This window comes from Felis catus, chromosome D1 (assembly GCF_018350175.1).
Source record: "Felis catus isolate Fca126 chromosome D1, F.catus_Fca126_mat1.0, whole genome shotgun sequence".
Taxonomy (NCBI): domain Eukaryota; kingdom Metazoa; phylum Chordata; class Mammalia; order Carnivora; family Felidae; genus Felis; species Felis catus.
The window spans coordinates 98,806,869-98,821,369 of NC_058377.1; the positions used below are offsets into that span (position 1 = coordinate 98,806,869).

General features: G+C 38.3%; 1 protein-coding gene across 4 annotated transcripts in view; it reads right to left on the reverse strand.

Moving 5' to 3' along the window:
• The window catches only part of CKAP5 (cytoskeleton associated protein 5), a 113,183-nt gene that overhangs the window by 36,240 nt on the left and 62,442 nt on the right, over nucleotides 1-14,501 (reverse strand). For all 4 annotated transcript variants that reach the window (XM_011286866.3, XM_019812357.2, XM_019812359.3 and 1 more), the window contains exons 12-22: nucleotides 14,255-14,383; nucleotides 13,518-13,700; nucleotides 10,678-10,791; nucleotides 10,277-10,387; nucleotides 9,213-9,305; nucleotides 5,833-6,018; nucleotides 4,589-4,683; nucleotides 2,074-2,131; nucleotides 1,859-1,984; nucleotides 1,102-1,241; nucleotides 752-926 (exon numbers count right to left, since the gene is read on the reverse strand). In XM_011286866.3, coding sequence (XP_011285168.1) covers nucleotides 752-926; nucleotides 1,102-1,241; nucleotides 1,859-1,984; nucleotides 2,074-2,131; nucleotides 4,589-4,683; nucleotides 5,833-6,018; nucleotides 9,213-9,305; nucleotides 10,277-10,387; nucleotides 10,678-10,791; nucleotides 13,518-13,700; nucleotides 14,255-14,383 — 1,410 coding nt within the window. The remainder of the gene's footprint in view (nucleotides 1-751; nucleotides 927-1,101; nucleotides 1,242-1,858; nucleotides 1,985-2,073; nucleotides 2,132-4,588; nucleotides 4,684-5,832; nucleotides 6,019-9,212; nucleotides 9,306-10,276; nucleotides 10,388-10,677; nucleotides 10,792-13,517; nucleotides 13,701-14,254; nucleotides 14,384-14,501) is intronic.

Here is a 14,501-nt window from a genome sequence, read left to right on the forward strand (position 1 = left end):
ATGAGCAGGCTATGTTCAAAGTTTTTTAAGTTTGCTGCTAAGTAGTCATTGCAGTAGGAAGTTTTGGGCCTATTTAAGAGACAGGGAAGTCAGTTTGTTATGATGCTATTCAAATTAGCTTATGGTTAATTTTTAGGTGGTGGCCTTTCATCATCAGTTCATAAAGCTTGAGTATGAGAATTTTAGACCAGGGGCATCTGAGTGGCTCAGTCAGTTGAGTGTCTGACTTTGGCTTAGGTCATGATCTCACAGTTCCTGGGTTCAAGCCCCACGTCAGGCTTTGTGCTGACACGCAGAGCCTGATATGGATTCTCTCTCTCAAAAATAAACAAACAAACAAAAAAAAAAAAACAAAGAAAGAATTTTACGAGAGGATAATTTTATAATTATAATTTTATAATTTTAAAGGTAAAGCCTAGCTTAAGAAAATTCTCACATAAAAACCCAAATTTAAAAATTAGAAATTAAGCATGTTTATATATATTACAAGCAGTTTTATATAAAGATATTTAATATTAGAGTCCTATAAAAAGCAAATCTGAGATTCATGAAAATTTGATTAATAAACCTGCTGTCTACCAACCTATCTGGAGGCACACAAGAGATTAAAGGAAGCTATTTCTAGTTCAAAGAAAATAAAGTGACCACCCATTTTTTTTTTTTTTGCAGATGAAGGTTAGTATTTAAAAGGGACTTCCTTCAGAGAAGAGGGGAGGGAGAGAAAAAGAACAGGTATATATGTTCTACGTACCAAGATTTTATTTGAATCATTGAGTCGACCCTTCAAGGCAGTTGGCAGTTCACCTATATTCGGTTGGATAAATTTGGCTTCATTGATAATACCTGCCACTTCATCTAGACCTTCTTTCCTGATCTTCCAATTCTTGTCACCAATCTTAGACACCAACTCTGAGGTGATTTTATCACTGAAAAAGCAAGGATGGAATCTTTAATTCCAGACTCCTAAAGAAATAATTATGTCACAGAAGTACTCTTGACTGAGAAAGTACCATTAGGAATTCACTAAAACAAAACAAAAAACAAAACAAACAAACAAAAAACTGCTACAAAAATCCAATAAACCATTTGCAACAAACCTACCTGATTTCTGTCCTCGGCAAAAGATCCACAACATCATTGCCCCCCTCATCTGGTTCATCTCCATCTTCTCCTTCATCTGTACCACTTATGCTGTGTTTGGAAATCCCTCTGGTTGGAGCAGGTGGGCTCTGTCCCTGCATCTACACACAAACAAATCAGTGAGTCCAATGAACTTGATGAAGGGTATGAGAGCAAACCAAGTTAGAGAATGGGACTATGTCAAACTTTCCTACTCTTTCATACCACTTAATATTTACACAGTATGTATTTTAATTCCTAGATTCCAAATTTGAGACTATATAGCCAAAGGCATTTTTATACAAACCTATTAGAATCTGACTTTTCAATCATAAAGCTGTCTTTTGACTTGTAAGCCTAAGAAACACAGAGCAAGTCTGCCCAAACTCAGCAATTTCAATTAAAAAGTTTATTCAAGGAAGGTCAAATTTCTTTTATTTAAAATTATTTTAAATGTTAATTAGTATGCTTTCTGAATAGGCAGCATATTCAAAATGTTTGATACCCAAAGGTACAAAAGACCTAAAGAGGAAAATCTCCCCTCCTGTACCACAGCTATCCAGTTGGCTGCCTCACAGACAAAGCCAATCAATTTCTTATGAACTCTTCCCAGGGTATTTTATGCATATAAAAATAAATACATATATATTCTTCATTCCAAAGGGTTAAAAGCTTACACTTAACTAATACGAGCATTCTCACGTCTACCAATGGATTGTATCATTTCTGCAAACTTTACCTTCTCAAATTCTGCATCTATCTGGGATAGGAGGGCAGGCTTCTCATCTTCAAAGAACATTCGCAAAGAGGGGCCAACATACAGATACATCACACCAAGTAGGGTGATGGCGGAAGTCCTCACAGCCTGGCAGACAGAACAAAAAGAACTTTCTAAATGAGAACAGAACCACAGGGATGGCTGCAATGTTCCTACATATGCTAGTATGTACTCACTGGGTTTGTTGCAGCAAGAGCTGTCTTCACATTGCTAATGAAAGCTTTCACATTCAGCCTAGAAGAAATAACATTTAGAATTAACAAATGAAACCCTCAAAATACACAACAGAATTTTATTTTTATTTATTATTATTTATTTTGAGAGAGAGAGAGAGAGAGAGAGAGAGAGAGAGAGAGAGAGAGAGAGAAGGCATATGCGCATGCGCACAAGCAGGGGAGGGGCAGAAAGAGAAGGAGAAAGAGAATCCCAAGCAGGCTCCTCACTGTCAGCACAGATCCTGATGCAGGCCTCGAACTCACAAACCATGAGACCATGACCTGAGCCAAGATCAAGAGTTGGATGCTTAACCAACTGAGCCACCCAGGCACCACTACTCAACAGTTTTATAAAGCCAAGATTCTAGGACTGGCTCCCTTTGGCTATGTCCCCAAGTCTCACTTATTCTGTGTCTAGACTCATTTAAAGTGAGCATTAAATACTGTCTGCATGCTCAATGCTCCTAAATCCCAGTGATGACCTCTCTCCTGAACTCCATTCATATATCCATGTAGCCTTTGTAACATTTTCCTTAGAATGTCTAGTAGGTGTCACACATCTCTCAAGGTCAAAACTCCCGTCCACACCCTAAACCCAAATCCTATTTTTCCCACAGTCTTCCCTACTTCAGCAAAGAACTACATCATTCCTCCATTTGCTCAGGCCATCCTTGACTCCTCTCTCTCCTATACCCATTTTCCTGTTCTGTTCTCTCAAATATATTCTGACTCCTAAGGCTTCCATCTCTACAAACTATGCCTAAGCCACTATTATTTTCTTGAAAGGATTATTCCGATAGCTTACTAATTAGTCTCCTTGAGTCTCACTATCTGTTCTCTCTGACTAGAGTCCAAATGATCCTACTACTCTTTTGCTCAAAACCATCTAGTGGTTTCGAACTTACTCAAAGCTTTGAGGCTCTAAGTGAGCTGGCCCTGTTCTTTCTTGCATCTTGTCTCCTCCTCCTCCCTACCACCCAACTCATTCCCCTTCAGCTACATACTGGAAAAAATCACTCCTTGCTATTTTTAAATACATCACACATGCTCCTACTACAGGGCTTTTGCAATTGCTGTTCCCTTGGCCTAGAATGATCTTTTCCCAGATTGTCACAGCTAGCCACCTCAGGTCCTAATGGTCTCTGCTCAAATGTCATTTTCTCAGGAAGGACCATCCCAACCACTCCTAGGTAATACTACCTAACTTCTTATCCTTTATTTTTATTCCATTGTCCCTGTACCTCCGGATATTCTTTTCACTGCATATCATCATCTGCTCTTACTGAAATATGAGTCTTATGAAAGCAAGAATTTAATCTTGTCTATAATGCATTCCTAGGGACTAGAACAAATGACTGAAACACCATAAAGTGCTCAATATGTAGTTGTTGAATAAATGAAAGATCATGGACAAATTAAAAAGAGGAAAACATTCACCTGGCTTTTATGCCATGCCAGGAGATTAGTTTTACACCAAAAATTATACAATTTTGAAGGGATTTTAACAATACCCTCAACTATAAATATAGACACACAAGTCTTTGCTTGAATGACACCTGAGTAACTTCGAGAGTAGTAACTCTTCATTTGGTAGAACACAGAAAACTATTTTACAAGACATTAAAAGGTGTGTTGTAACAAGCAGCATGGCACATAGTAGAAAGGCTGCATAGTATAGCAGTTATGGTATTGTCTCTTGGACAGAATGCCTGGGTTCAAATCTTGGCTTTGCCACTTCTGAACTGTGACTTGGACAGATTACTTCAGCTTCCTGTGCCCCAATTTCCACACTTACAAAATGGGAATAACAATACCTCACGTAGGTAGTTTTTATGAGAATGAAATTAAAGGAATTATTATTTAGAAAGTGACTGGCATAAGGGCACCTGGGTGGCTCAGTCAGTTAAATGTCCAACTCTTGATTTTGGCCCAGGTCACGATCTCAGTTTGGGGGATGGGGCCCTGCATCTGGCTCCTCACTGACAGCACAGAACCTGCTTAGGATTCTCTCTCTCCCCTCCCTGACCCCCTGTCCCCCTCTCCCTGCTCGTGCTCTCTCTCAAAATAAATAAATAAAACATTAAAAAGAAGAAGAAGAAGAAGAAAGCGCCTGGCATAAAGAAAGCTCTATAAAATTTTGTTAAACAAGTATGTTCAAATGCAAATAAGTTAGATAAGCTTCTCTGCTGCCTGACCTTGAGAGCCCTTAATTCACCAAGGTGCATGATAGTTCTCTAAACAAATGTGATTACATGTAAGAATTTCCAAATGCATTTGACTAGGTCTTCTCAGAACTGGCTTTTCTGTGGGACAATTGTTAACACTTAAGGAAAAACAACTTAGAGAAATCTAAAGTTAGTGGATATGAAAAGCTCTGGCTTCTCAGAAATAGCAGAGATAGGTGAACAAACAGAATCACCAGTTAGAGATTAGCAAAATATTTAATTATTTTGTACCTGATTTCTTTCTGACTTACCCAGAAAAACCAAATTCTTTTATTGCATTTGATAGCCAATTCAGAGTTTCTGACTGATTCTTGGGATTCTTCTGTGAGAAAGCCATTGACATAACCTGGAGTGAAAGAGGGAAAAAACAAAAACAAATATGTGCTTTTTCTCATATTTCTCACAGAAATGTGGTATGGCATTAAGGCAGAAGTGGATTAGGAGTGGCTTTTCCAATGCCGATAGAACTACAAGAATGCCTTACGAATGAAATATTTAACTCACACAAGAAAATGACGTAAGTGACATCGTATCTTTTTTTTTTTTTTTTTGAGAGCAAGAGGGAGGGAGAGTGTGAGTGAGCAGGGGAGGGGCAGAGGGACGGAGGGAGGGGAAGGAGGGAGAGAGTCTTAAGCAGGATCCATGATGTGGGGCTCTATCTCACAACCGTGAGATCATGATCTGAGCCAAAATAAAGAGTTGGATGCTTAACTGACTAAGCCACCCAGGCTCCCTTGTGACAGGAGTATTAAAAGCATTCTTGACTTTACAACTTTTCCTTAGTGATCACTCTGGATTATAATGTCTTAGGAGAAAATTATCCTCTTCTTTTTTTATTTTAATTTAAAAAAAAATTTTTTTTTTCTTTAACATTAATTTATTTTTGAGACAGGGAGAGACAGAGCATGAACAGGGGAGGGTCAGAGAGAGGGAGACACAGAATCCGAAGCAGGCCCCAGGCTCTGAGCTGTCAGCACAGAGCCTGACGCGGGGCTCGAACTCACGGACCGCGAGATCATGGCCTGAGCCAAAGTCGGCTGCTTAACCGACTGAGCCACCCAGGCGCCCCTATTTTAATTCTTAATGTTTATTTACTTGAGAAAGAGTGAGAGCAAGAGAGTGTGCATGCACAAATGGGGTAGGGGCAGAGACAGAGAGGGAGGCACAGAATCTGAAACAGGCTCCAGACTCTAAGCTGTCAGCACAAAGCCCGACGTGGTGCTGGAACTCAGAACAGTGAGATCATGACCTGAGCCGAAGTCTCAGGCTCAACCGATTGAGCCACCCAGGTGCCCCTCTCATTTTTAAACAGAATATCTTGGCCAAAATAAATTCTAATTATCAGACAACAGTATATTATTAAAGGTAAGGATAAAAATGCAGAATATAAAAATGGTTTGACTTGAGAAGAAAAGGACTACCATTTAACCAGTAACCTTAAATTAACATTTGGGAAAAATCTGGGAAAAGTTGGGGAAAGAGCTCTGTTACTAACCTGTTCAGCTGTCCACGGTAACATGCAAGCTTCGGCTATTGCTGTCATAGCTTCTTTTGCATTGTTCCCACACTTTACATCTCCAATCTTGTCCACAAGGCCATCCAAGACAATCTGAGCTGAAGTTTTGGAAAAATTCCCTTTCTGGGCAATCAAAGCAACTATGTGAAGCTTCATCTGCATCACCTGAACAAAGGATAAGCATCATAAAGTTATGAGTAAGCCAAAGACATCGATTTACTTATTTTTATAGCAGCCTGAAGATGTAATACAGGAACAACTAAGAACATGACCAAACTAAAAATGACAAATACATTTATTTATTTATTTATTTATTTATTTATTTATTTATTTATTTATTTAATTTTATTTTATTTTATTTTATTTTTAAAATATTTTTTATTGTTTTTTAAATTTATTTTTTGAGAGACAGACAGAGAGCAAGTTGGTGAGGGGCAGAGAAAGAGAGAGAGGGAGACACAGAATCTGAAGCAGGCTCCAGGTTTCAAGCTGTTAGCACAGAGCCTGATGCAGGGCTTGAACTCCTGAACTGTGAGATCATGACCCGAGCTGAAGTCGGACGCTTAATCAACTGAGCCACCCAGGTGCCCCTATTTAATTTATTTTTCAAGTAATCTCTGTGTCCAAAATGCGGCTCAAACTCACGATCAAGAGTCTCATGCTCTTGACTGAGCCAGCTGAGTGCCGCTAAAAACAACAATTTTAAACAAAGAAACAAAATGATTTCTATCCTTGTTATCAATTAAAGTAGCTGGGGCACCTGGGTGGCTCAGTTGGCTGGGCATCCGACTCTTGATTTCAGCTCAGGTCATGAACTCACAGTTTGTGAGTTCGAGCCCCCAGTCGACTGCACTGACAGGGGATTCTGTCTCTCCCTCTCTCTGCCCCTTCCTCACTCATGCTCTTTCTCTCTCAAAATAAATAAATAAAATATACGTTAAAAAAAATTAAAGTAGCTAATTGACAGCTAAGAGAGAAAAAAACCAAATACTCAATGTTTCAAAATAATGACAATGTTAGCACATTAAAAGTTTATGAATTAAAAAAATTAATTTCTCTATTCTCCTCTCACAGTTATTTGCAATAGTACTGAACACACATCTTGAAATACATAATAAATGATCATACTGACCGTATAACTCAGCATTCCCACTAGTGTTATCTGCAAAAAACTACAACCCTCATGCACACACCACACACAACAGAACTTGAGAGACTTAAACAACATGTATACTTTTAAGTGGAAGAATGAAGAAGCTGTGAAAACAATTTAAAGATGTTAATGTGAAGATGCTAGATGTATGGCGCTTGAGACGCCTTTGCCCATAAGTATCTCCCTCTGTCCTGTTTGAATATTTAAATAACAGGAGTTGGTGAGGATGTATAGAAATTAGAATTCTCTTGCATTGCTGGTACGAATGCAAAATGGTGAAGTCACATTGGAAAAGTTTGGCAGTTCTTTAAAAAGTTAAACACAGTTACCATATGACCCAGCAATTCTACTTCTGGGTATATATCCAAGAGAATGAAAAACATGTTCACACAAACACTTGTACATGCAATGTTCACAGAGATGGTCAAAATGTGTAGCAACACAAACGCGTAAATAAAATGTTCTATATCCATACAATGGAATATTACTCAGCCATAAAAAAGAATGTAGAGTTGATACATGCTACCATATGGGCAAACCTTGAAAAGACTAAGTTAAGTAAAAGACACTTCATTCTACGAAATGTCCATGAGAAGTAATGTATAGAGACAGAAAGTAGAGTAATAGTTGCCAGGGACTGTGGGTGGTGAGGGGGATTGGGGGAGAAGAGAAAGTGACTGCCGATGGGTATGGGGTTTCTTGCTGGAGTGATGAAAATATTCTAAAGTTACAGAGTGGTAGGAGTTGCAGAACTATGCAAATATCCTAAGAACTGCTGCACTGTACACATTAAAAGGGTGAGCTTTATACTCCCTCAATAAAATTGTCATAAAGAAAAATACATACATAAAATTATCCTTTGTTACGGATCTAACACATAGGAAGGTATAAGCTCAAATCAAGGATGCTTCTTTCACCGATCTTAGAAGCTGCATAAAGAGGGGTTTTCAACATGGTGTGTGGGGGAGGAGGCCAGCATGAGAACCTCTTGGCAGAAGAAGGCTTTGTGGTACTGGACGGTACGGCTGAGGTGCTGTAATAGTGCTAAGGGAACACAGTGTGTGAAGGAGCCAAGGATCCTATAGAGGGAACAAGAGGTGGCAGAATAGAAGCAAAAAAGAGACTAGCGGGATGCCAAAAATAAACCTGATATATTTCAAACTTTTGTTTCCCACAAGGTCTATGAATATCTGAAGAGGACAAGGAAACTTTTCTCCTTTTCCTTCCTATATCACTTTCCTAAACCTCCCTTTGCACGGACGCTTTAAATAACAGCACTGCAAAATTTCATCTCTACTACCAGTTAATGCATTAAATTATGTGGCAATTTTTCACTGGTAATTTAAAGACCATTTATCTTTTTTTTTTTTTTTTTTTTACATTTATTTTTTTTTTTTTGAGACAGAGAGAGACAGAGCATGAACGGGGGAGGGGCAGAGAGAGAGGGAGACACAGAATCGGAAGCAGGCTCCAGGCTCTGAGCCATCAGCCCAGAGCCTGACGCGGGGCTCGAACTCACGGACTGCGAGATCGTGACCTGAGCCAAAGTCAGACACTCAACCGACTGAGCCACCCAGGTGCCCCAAGACCATTTATCTTTTATCCAAACAAATAAGAAACCTGTCTCACTGTTTATCCCTCCCTTGCATATGTGAAGATTAGGGGGATTCCAGGCCTAAATAATGAGGAGAAAAAAATATATATACATAAATTACACAAACACTATAGGTAATACTTCCATATATATAAACTCCCAATTACACAAAGGTATAGTTCTATGTTTAATCAAAATGCACATACTCCATTGTTCACATTTAAAGTTAGATGACATACTGGCTGAGTGATTTATTTTAAAAAAAAAAAAATTTTTTTTTCAACGTTTATTTATTTTTTTGGGGACAGAGAGAGACAGAGCATGAACGGGGGAGGGGTAGAGAGAGAGGGAGACACAGAATCAGAAACAGGCTCCAGGCTCTGAGCCATCAGCCCAGAGCCCGACGCGGGGCTCGAACTCACGGACCGTGAGATCGTGACCTGGCTGAAGTCGGACGCTTAACCGACTGCGCCACCCAGGCGCCCCGCTGGCTGATTTAAAAAAAAAAAAAGCTAAAAATCATTACCAAAATTATCTCTCTTTCTTACTCCATAGATGATATGATAGAAATTACTTGAATAAAAGATACTAAAATCTCCAATTAAAAATTACCTGAAAATTGGTTTCCTTCCATCCAGGTTTCTTGGCCAGCATCCTCACTAATGCCTGGCATGGCATTTCAGTTCGATCCATTAGTTCAACAGCCTTGAAGTAAAAGAAGAGAATCAGAATTAAGGGTTTAATGATTAGTGAGGGAAACAGCACATACTGAAGTAGGTGACTTGAAGGAGAGAGAAGAATGGAAGCAAGGAGGGTTATAGAGAGAGCTTAGATAGCTTGTTATAGTGCTTTTTAAGTTGGATATCTGATGTACAGTTGTTATAGTAATACCAGTGATACTCTTTTCCCTCCACATTTCAGGTTTCACAAAGAATTTGGTCCAAGGAATGTAACAGTAACAGTTTTCATTTGCCTAGTTTGAGGCAGAAACTGCTTATACATATTTTGACTTATCTGATTTTCCTAAAAACATAGAGCAAAGTAGAACAGATTAGAAGTGGTTAAGTATTAAATTTCAAAGATGTGCCAACTCAGGTCTAAACCTGATGCATGGCACATGCAGGCCTGGAAGCGAGGTCTCCTGCCTCAAGTCCCAGTGCTCTTGTGCTTCCTCCACACCCTCCTCATTAGAATCATAGAGTATATGCCGAAAGGAACTTCCATGCTCCCTTCCAATACAGATTTCTGAAAGGAGCTTCTCACACCAAGGAATAATATCTGTTCTTCCAAGAATCAAGACAATAAAGAGGAAAGCAGAGAAAGGGAAGAGGGGTGGTTTAAGTGGAGTTATATGTTTGCCTAGTAAGTTTAATGATTAAATACCATAATATTAAAATTCATCTAAACCTTGTAATTCAGAATAAACCTAACTTTCTCGAGTAAGTACTAAGTTATGAGCTTATAGAAGCCACAGAAAGCAGATGTTAAAAGATATACACTATGCAGCTAAAAGACCAGTCCCTCCCCATCCCCTCACCCCCCGCTCATCAGAGTTAACACTCTGAAACATGGTCACTGTTTATAAAATACAGCAAGTAGGACAAGTACTTTGTTGATGTCATCACTTCTCTGTAATGTAATGTTCTTTCACACTCAACTCATCCCCATGCACCTACCTTCTGGAACTCCTCCATACAAGCCAGCCTTTCCTTCCAGTTACTGCTGTCTAGAAGCTGTATACAGGTAGCAGGAAGGACAGCTGAAGCTTTTTCTTCACATACTTCTATCTGTAAGATGCAAAAACATTAAAATTAAGAATTGCTTAAGGAAACAGATGACAAGAATGTAAAAATGCTGCAGGCCGAACTACATGAACACTCCCATAAGTATCCTATAGTACCCGAGGTTTCTACTCTACTACCATAAAGGGGAAGGAAGGTCGTCCAAGGCACAGTTTCACTAAGTGAAAAATACCAATTAACTCTATGTTGCAGAACTCAGCAAAGAACTCAAGTCTTCTCCCAGGAATTGACTTTCCGTGGTTTTCTGAGTTTGAGGCATCCTGTATAATACTGACCGAAAGCTCAGGCTCCACGATTTCTTTGGTTTCCAGTCCTTTCTTATTCTTGGTTCCAGTGCCCCCGGCACCTCCTGACGCAGCTGGCTTCCCCTTCTTAGGTGGCCCACCAGCCTAAAAGCAATTTAAAAGAAAGTTAAACCACTTAAGGATTTAGAACAGTGGTTCTTAAGCATTTTTGGGCCAGAGACTCCCTAAAAATTTGATTAAAATGAGGGACCACTCAACCAACCAAAAACCCCTGTGTTTTTGGTGCCCACAGAACTTAACACTTCCAAGGGCAGACAGAGCTCCTGAAGACCATTCATGGGGAAATCTGCAGACCCCCACTATTAAGAACCTTCAATTCAGAATGAGCTAATGAGGTAAATGAAATGAAAATGGACTGGGATTATATGACATTTTATTTGAAAATTAACATTTGATGCCTTTAAATGCCTCTAAATCTTTCCTGCATTAGTAAAGGACAGTTTCTAACTTCTAACATTTACCCCATACTTCACCACAAGGCACCCCAATAACAGAAAAATACATTAACTCACTGTAGAACCATGTAATTTTGAAGGAATAAAGTGGTTGTTATGGCAATGGCAGTAAGTGGCTTAACCATGTTGAAGATGGCCACCTTACTGGATCTTTTTATTATTGTTTGACCGACTTGTATTTCCCAAGTATATGATCATATGATCTACAAAAATTATAACTGTGCCTTTTCCTTCCCTATATTAGCATTGGTCTTACTTTATTCCTTTATTTAATTGTATAAAGTTATTAAACAATAACGGTACCAGCAGGCATTTTTTGCTTTACTCCTCACTTTAACAGTAATGCTTCTAGTATTTCATCACTATGAAGCATGATGCTGACTTTTGGTTTGCGAGGTCTACTGCTATCTATAGATCTATTTCTAGATATTTAGTCATGTCAAAGAATCCATCTATTTCTATGTATTAAGAATTTTTATCATGAAGATATGTTGAATTTACTATATTCCTTTTTCAATGTCTGAAATTAGATTTCTTTTGATCTCTAAATGTAAGGTTTTTAACACTAATATTGAACCATCCTTATAATCCTGGAATAAACTTCAGTTGGTCACACTTTGTATTATACCCACTGGTTTCTATCTGCTAATACTGTGCTTAAACATCTCAATTATTTTACTCCAGTTTTGAAAGGTCAGAAGAAAATAGCAGTTTATCACAAGGCACACAACCGACAGTAACACTAACATGGTAACACATATCACTGTTCACATCATTCCTTTTATCTATTTTGGTATTTGTTAAACAATGCCCCAAACCAGAAAGAAAAAATAAAATGAGAGAAGGCGAGACTGTCTTCAACATCCAGACTTCTTCTGAAGCTAATGTCATCTTGAACATAATCTGAGCTTTTAAGGTGTAGTTAGCAAAACTAAGATGCTGGTTTTTTAATGAAATGAAAACCTCTAATACTTGCTGGTTCATGTCAGAAGTATGATTCTGTTGGTTCATAATAACAACCCGTTAGAAATTGAATTGTTTTCTGGCCGACAAAATAGAAAATTCTATACTTTTTGACTAACCAGAACACCTCTTCTGGATCCTTTTCTATAATAAATAGCACTCTCCGTATAGAGAGGTACCTCAATTAACAAATCTCCTACTTATCTTTTTTTTTTTCTTTCACAGGCATATATGTTTATTGGCTTAGTAGGTGTATTGGTAATACTGTCCTACTTATCTATTAAAGAGAAAAATGAAGCAGGTTGCTCCCCACTTACTTATTTTAAAGAATTCTTCATAAGAAAGTCGACCAGATAAGAAAAGGCCTTAAGGTACTGTGCCCAGGTCATTATCCAGAGAGGCAACAGCTGGTGAGACAGAAGAGACTAGCTGCTAACCCCCCATTAGAAAGCTGAAGAGACAGCAGAAGATGAACTAAAGTACAAAGACTATAGTTAAAAGCACCTGGGTCCAAATACCAGTTCTGCAACTCTGGCCATTCACCAAATGTGTGCCCAGTTCCTGCTGTCTGCCAGAAACTCCGCTATGCATGGGGGAGTGAGCAGTGACAGGATCTTTACCCTTTAAAGTTTACAGTATGGTGGGGGGGGGGGGGGGTTGGGGGTGTCAGAGTAAACAAACAAATGAACAACATAGATATCAGAGTTGTTAGAGCATGTGTAGAATACTTAACCTTGCTGAGCCTCCATTTCCCTTTCTGGAAAAATAGGGATCTCAAAATAGTTATTTCAAGGGTTGTTTGATGATTACATGAGATTACTTAGGTAAAATGCTTCCCAAATGATGCTTTATTAAATACCAGTTCTCTCCCCTGACTTCATGCTGGTGTTCCGGGTGAGAAAAGAGAATAAACTTTCTACATCCGTGGTAGATAATTTCATGCTTAAGAGAGTCCACAGGACAAATGTTCTCTAAAAGAATGCCACATTTGCCTCTAGGCATTTCCCTTCCACACTGTATAAAAGTAACAAGACCTTGACTGGTATGTAGACTTGGTGATGCAACTCAACGGCATTATCAGCAAAATGACCAAAGTGATGTTATTAACGTTAAGTGCTTTGCGATTTTATTTCTTTATTTAATAATACTTTAAGATCACTCAAAATGCACTCCTGTACCTTCATTACCATTTTTAGCTTTATTAAAGTTTACATAACCAAACGTATTGTTGGAATACTCTTTGTTGATGGATGTTCTGCTATATTTTAAATGTGGTAATGCGTTCATTTCTCAAATGAAATCATATTGGAAGGATAACCATGAATCCGAGACTCCAATCCTGTGTTACTAAATTCTAACTTTTGAACCATATTTTCCAAGTCATCTATTAACCTTAGTAGCAGGTGCCTTTTTTGAGGGTCCTGGTTTGGGTGCTGAAATGTCCTTTGTGTCCTTATCTCCTGCAGCCCCCGAGGCAGCAGTCCTTCCAGGAGCAGGCTTGAATTCCTTCTTGTCTGCTGCAAGTCCAGCTTTCTTACCATGTACCAGCTCTACTTTTTCTGAACATTCTTTGATCTAGAGAAAGAAATTGAAATGAACATCATTAAGCCCAACTTTGAAATATAATCACTACATTATTACTTAATAAGTTATCTAAACCACAACTATATGAGAATTCAGTTTGCTTAAGCAAAAATAAACAATCTACTTTCTTACATTTTATTTCTACACAAATTAGAATTATAATAAACATTCAACAACCACATTTTTGATAGAAAACATTCATATTTAGAAAAGTAAATTTTAGGTATTAGAAACAAATTTATCTTAAAATATCCTTTTCACTTCCTCTAGGGACAGATCACTCAGCTTTCTTTTCTTTGTGTTTTTATAATTTGAAAGCCATCTCTACAAATATCACCACTACAGCTTAAGATGAAATTTACATCCTCAAAAGCTATCTTTTCAACACTCCAGATCTGAACCACCAGTGGCAAATTAAATAAATTTCACAAGCTGATATCATCATTTTTATCTTCATGAAATAGAACGAATGAAATCAAAACAAAATCATAATGCACAGAGATAAGATTGTTGTCCAATTGCATTATAATCTGTCAGTAACCTACCTTATCAAGCTTGAGTTTGTCCACATCAGCTAAGAATGGATTTACTGCTTTCTCACCCACCACTTTCAAAGCAGTGCCCAGTGCTTCAAATGCAGCATCTCTGACTTCAGGAGCAGAATCATTGATGTGCTGTGGTCCGGAAGTAAGCAAAATGGTCTTTATGTAAGATATTTTAGGTATTACTGATTTTAATTCAGATTGATGACTGTTGGATAAAGAATTTGCTTTTTACAGTTCACTGAAGCTA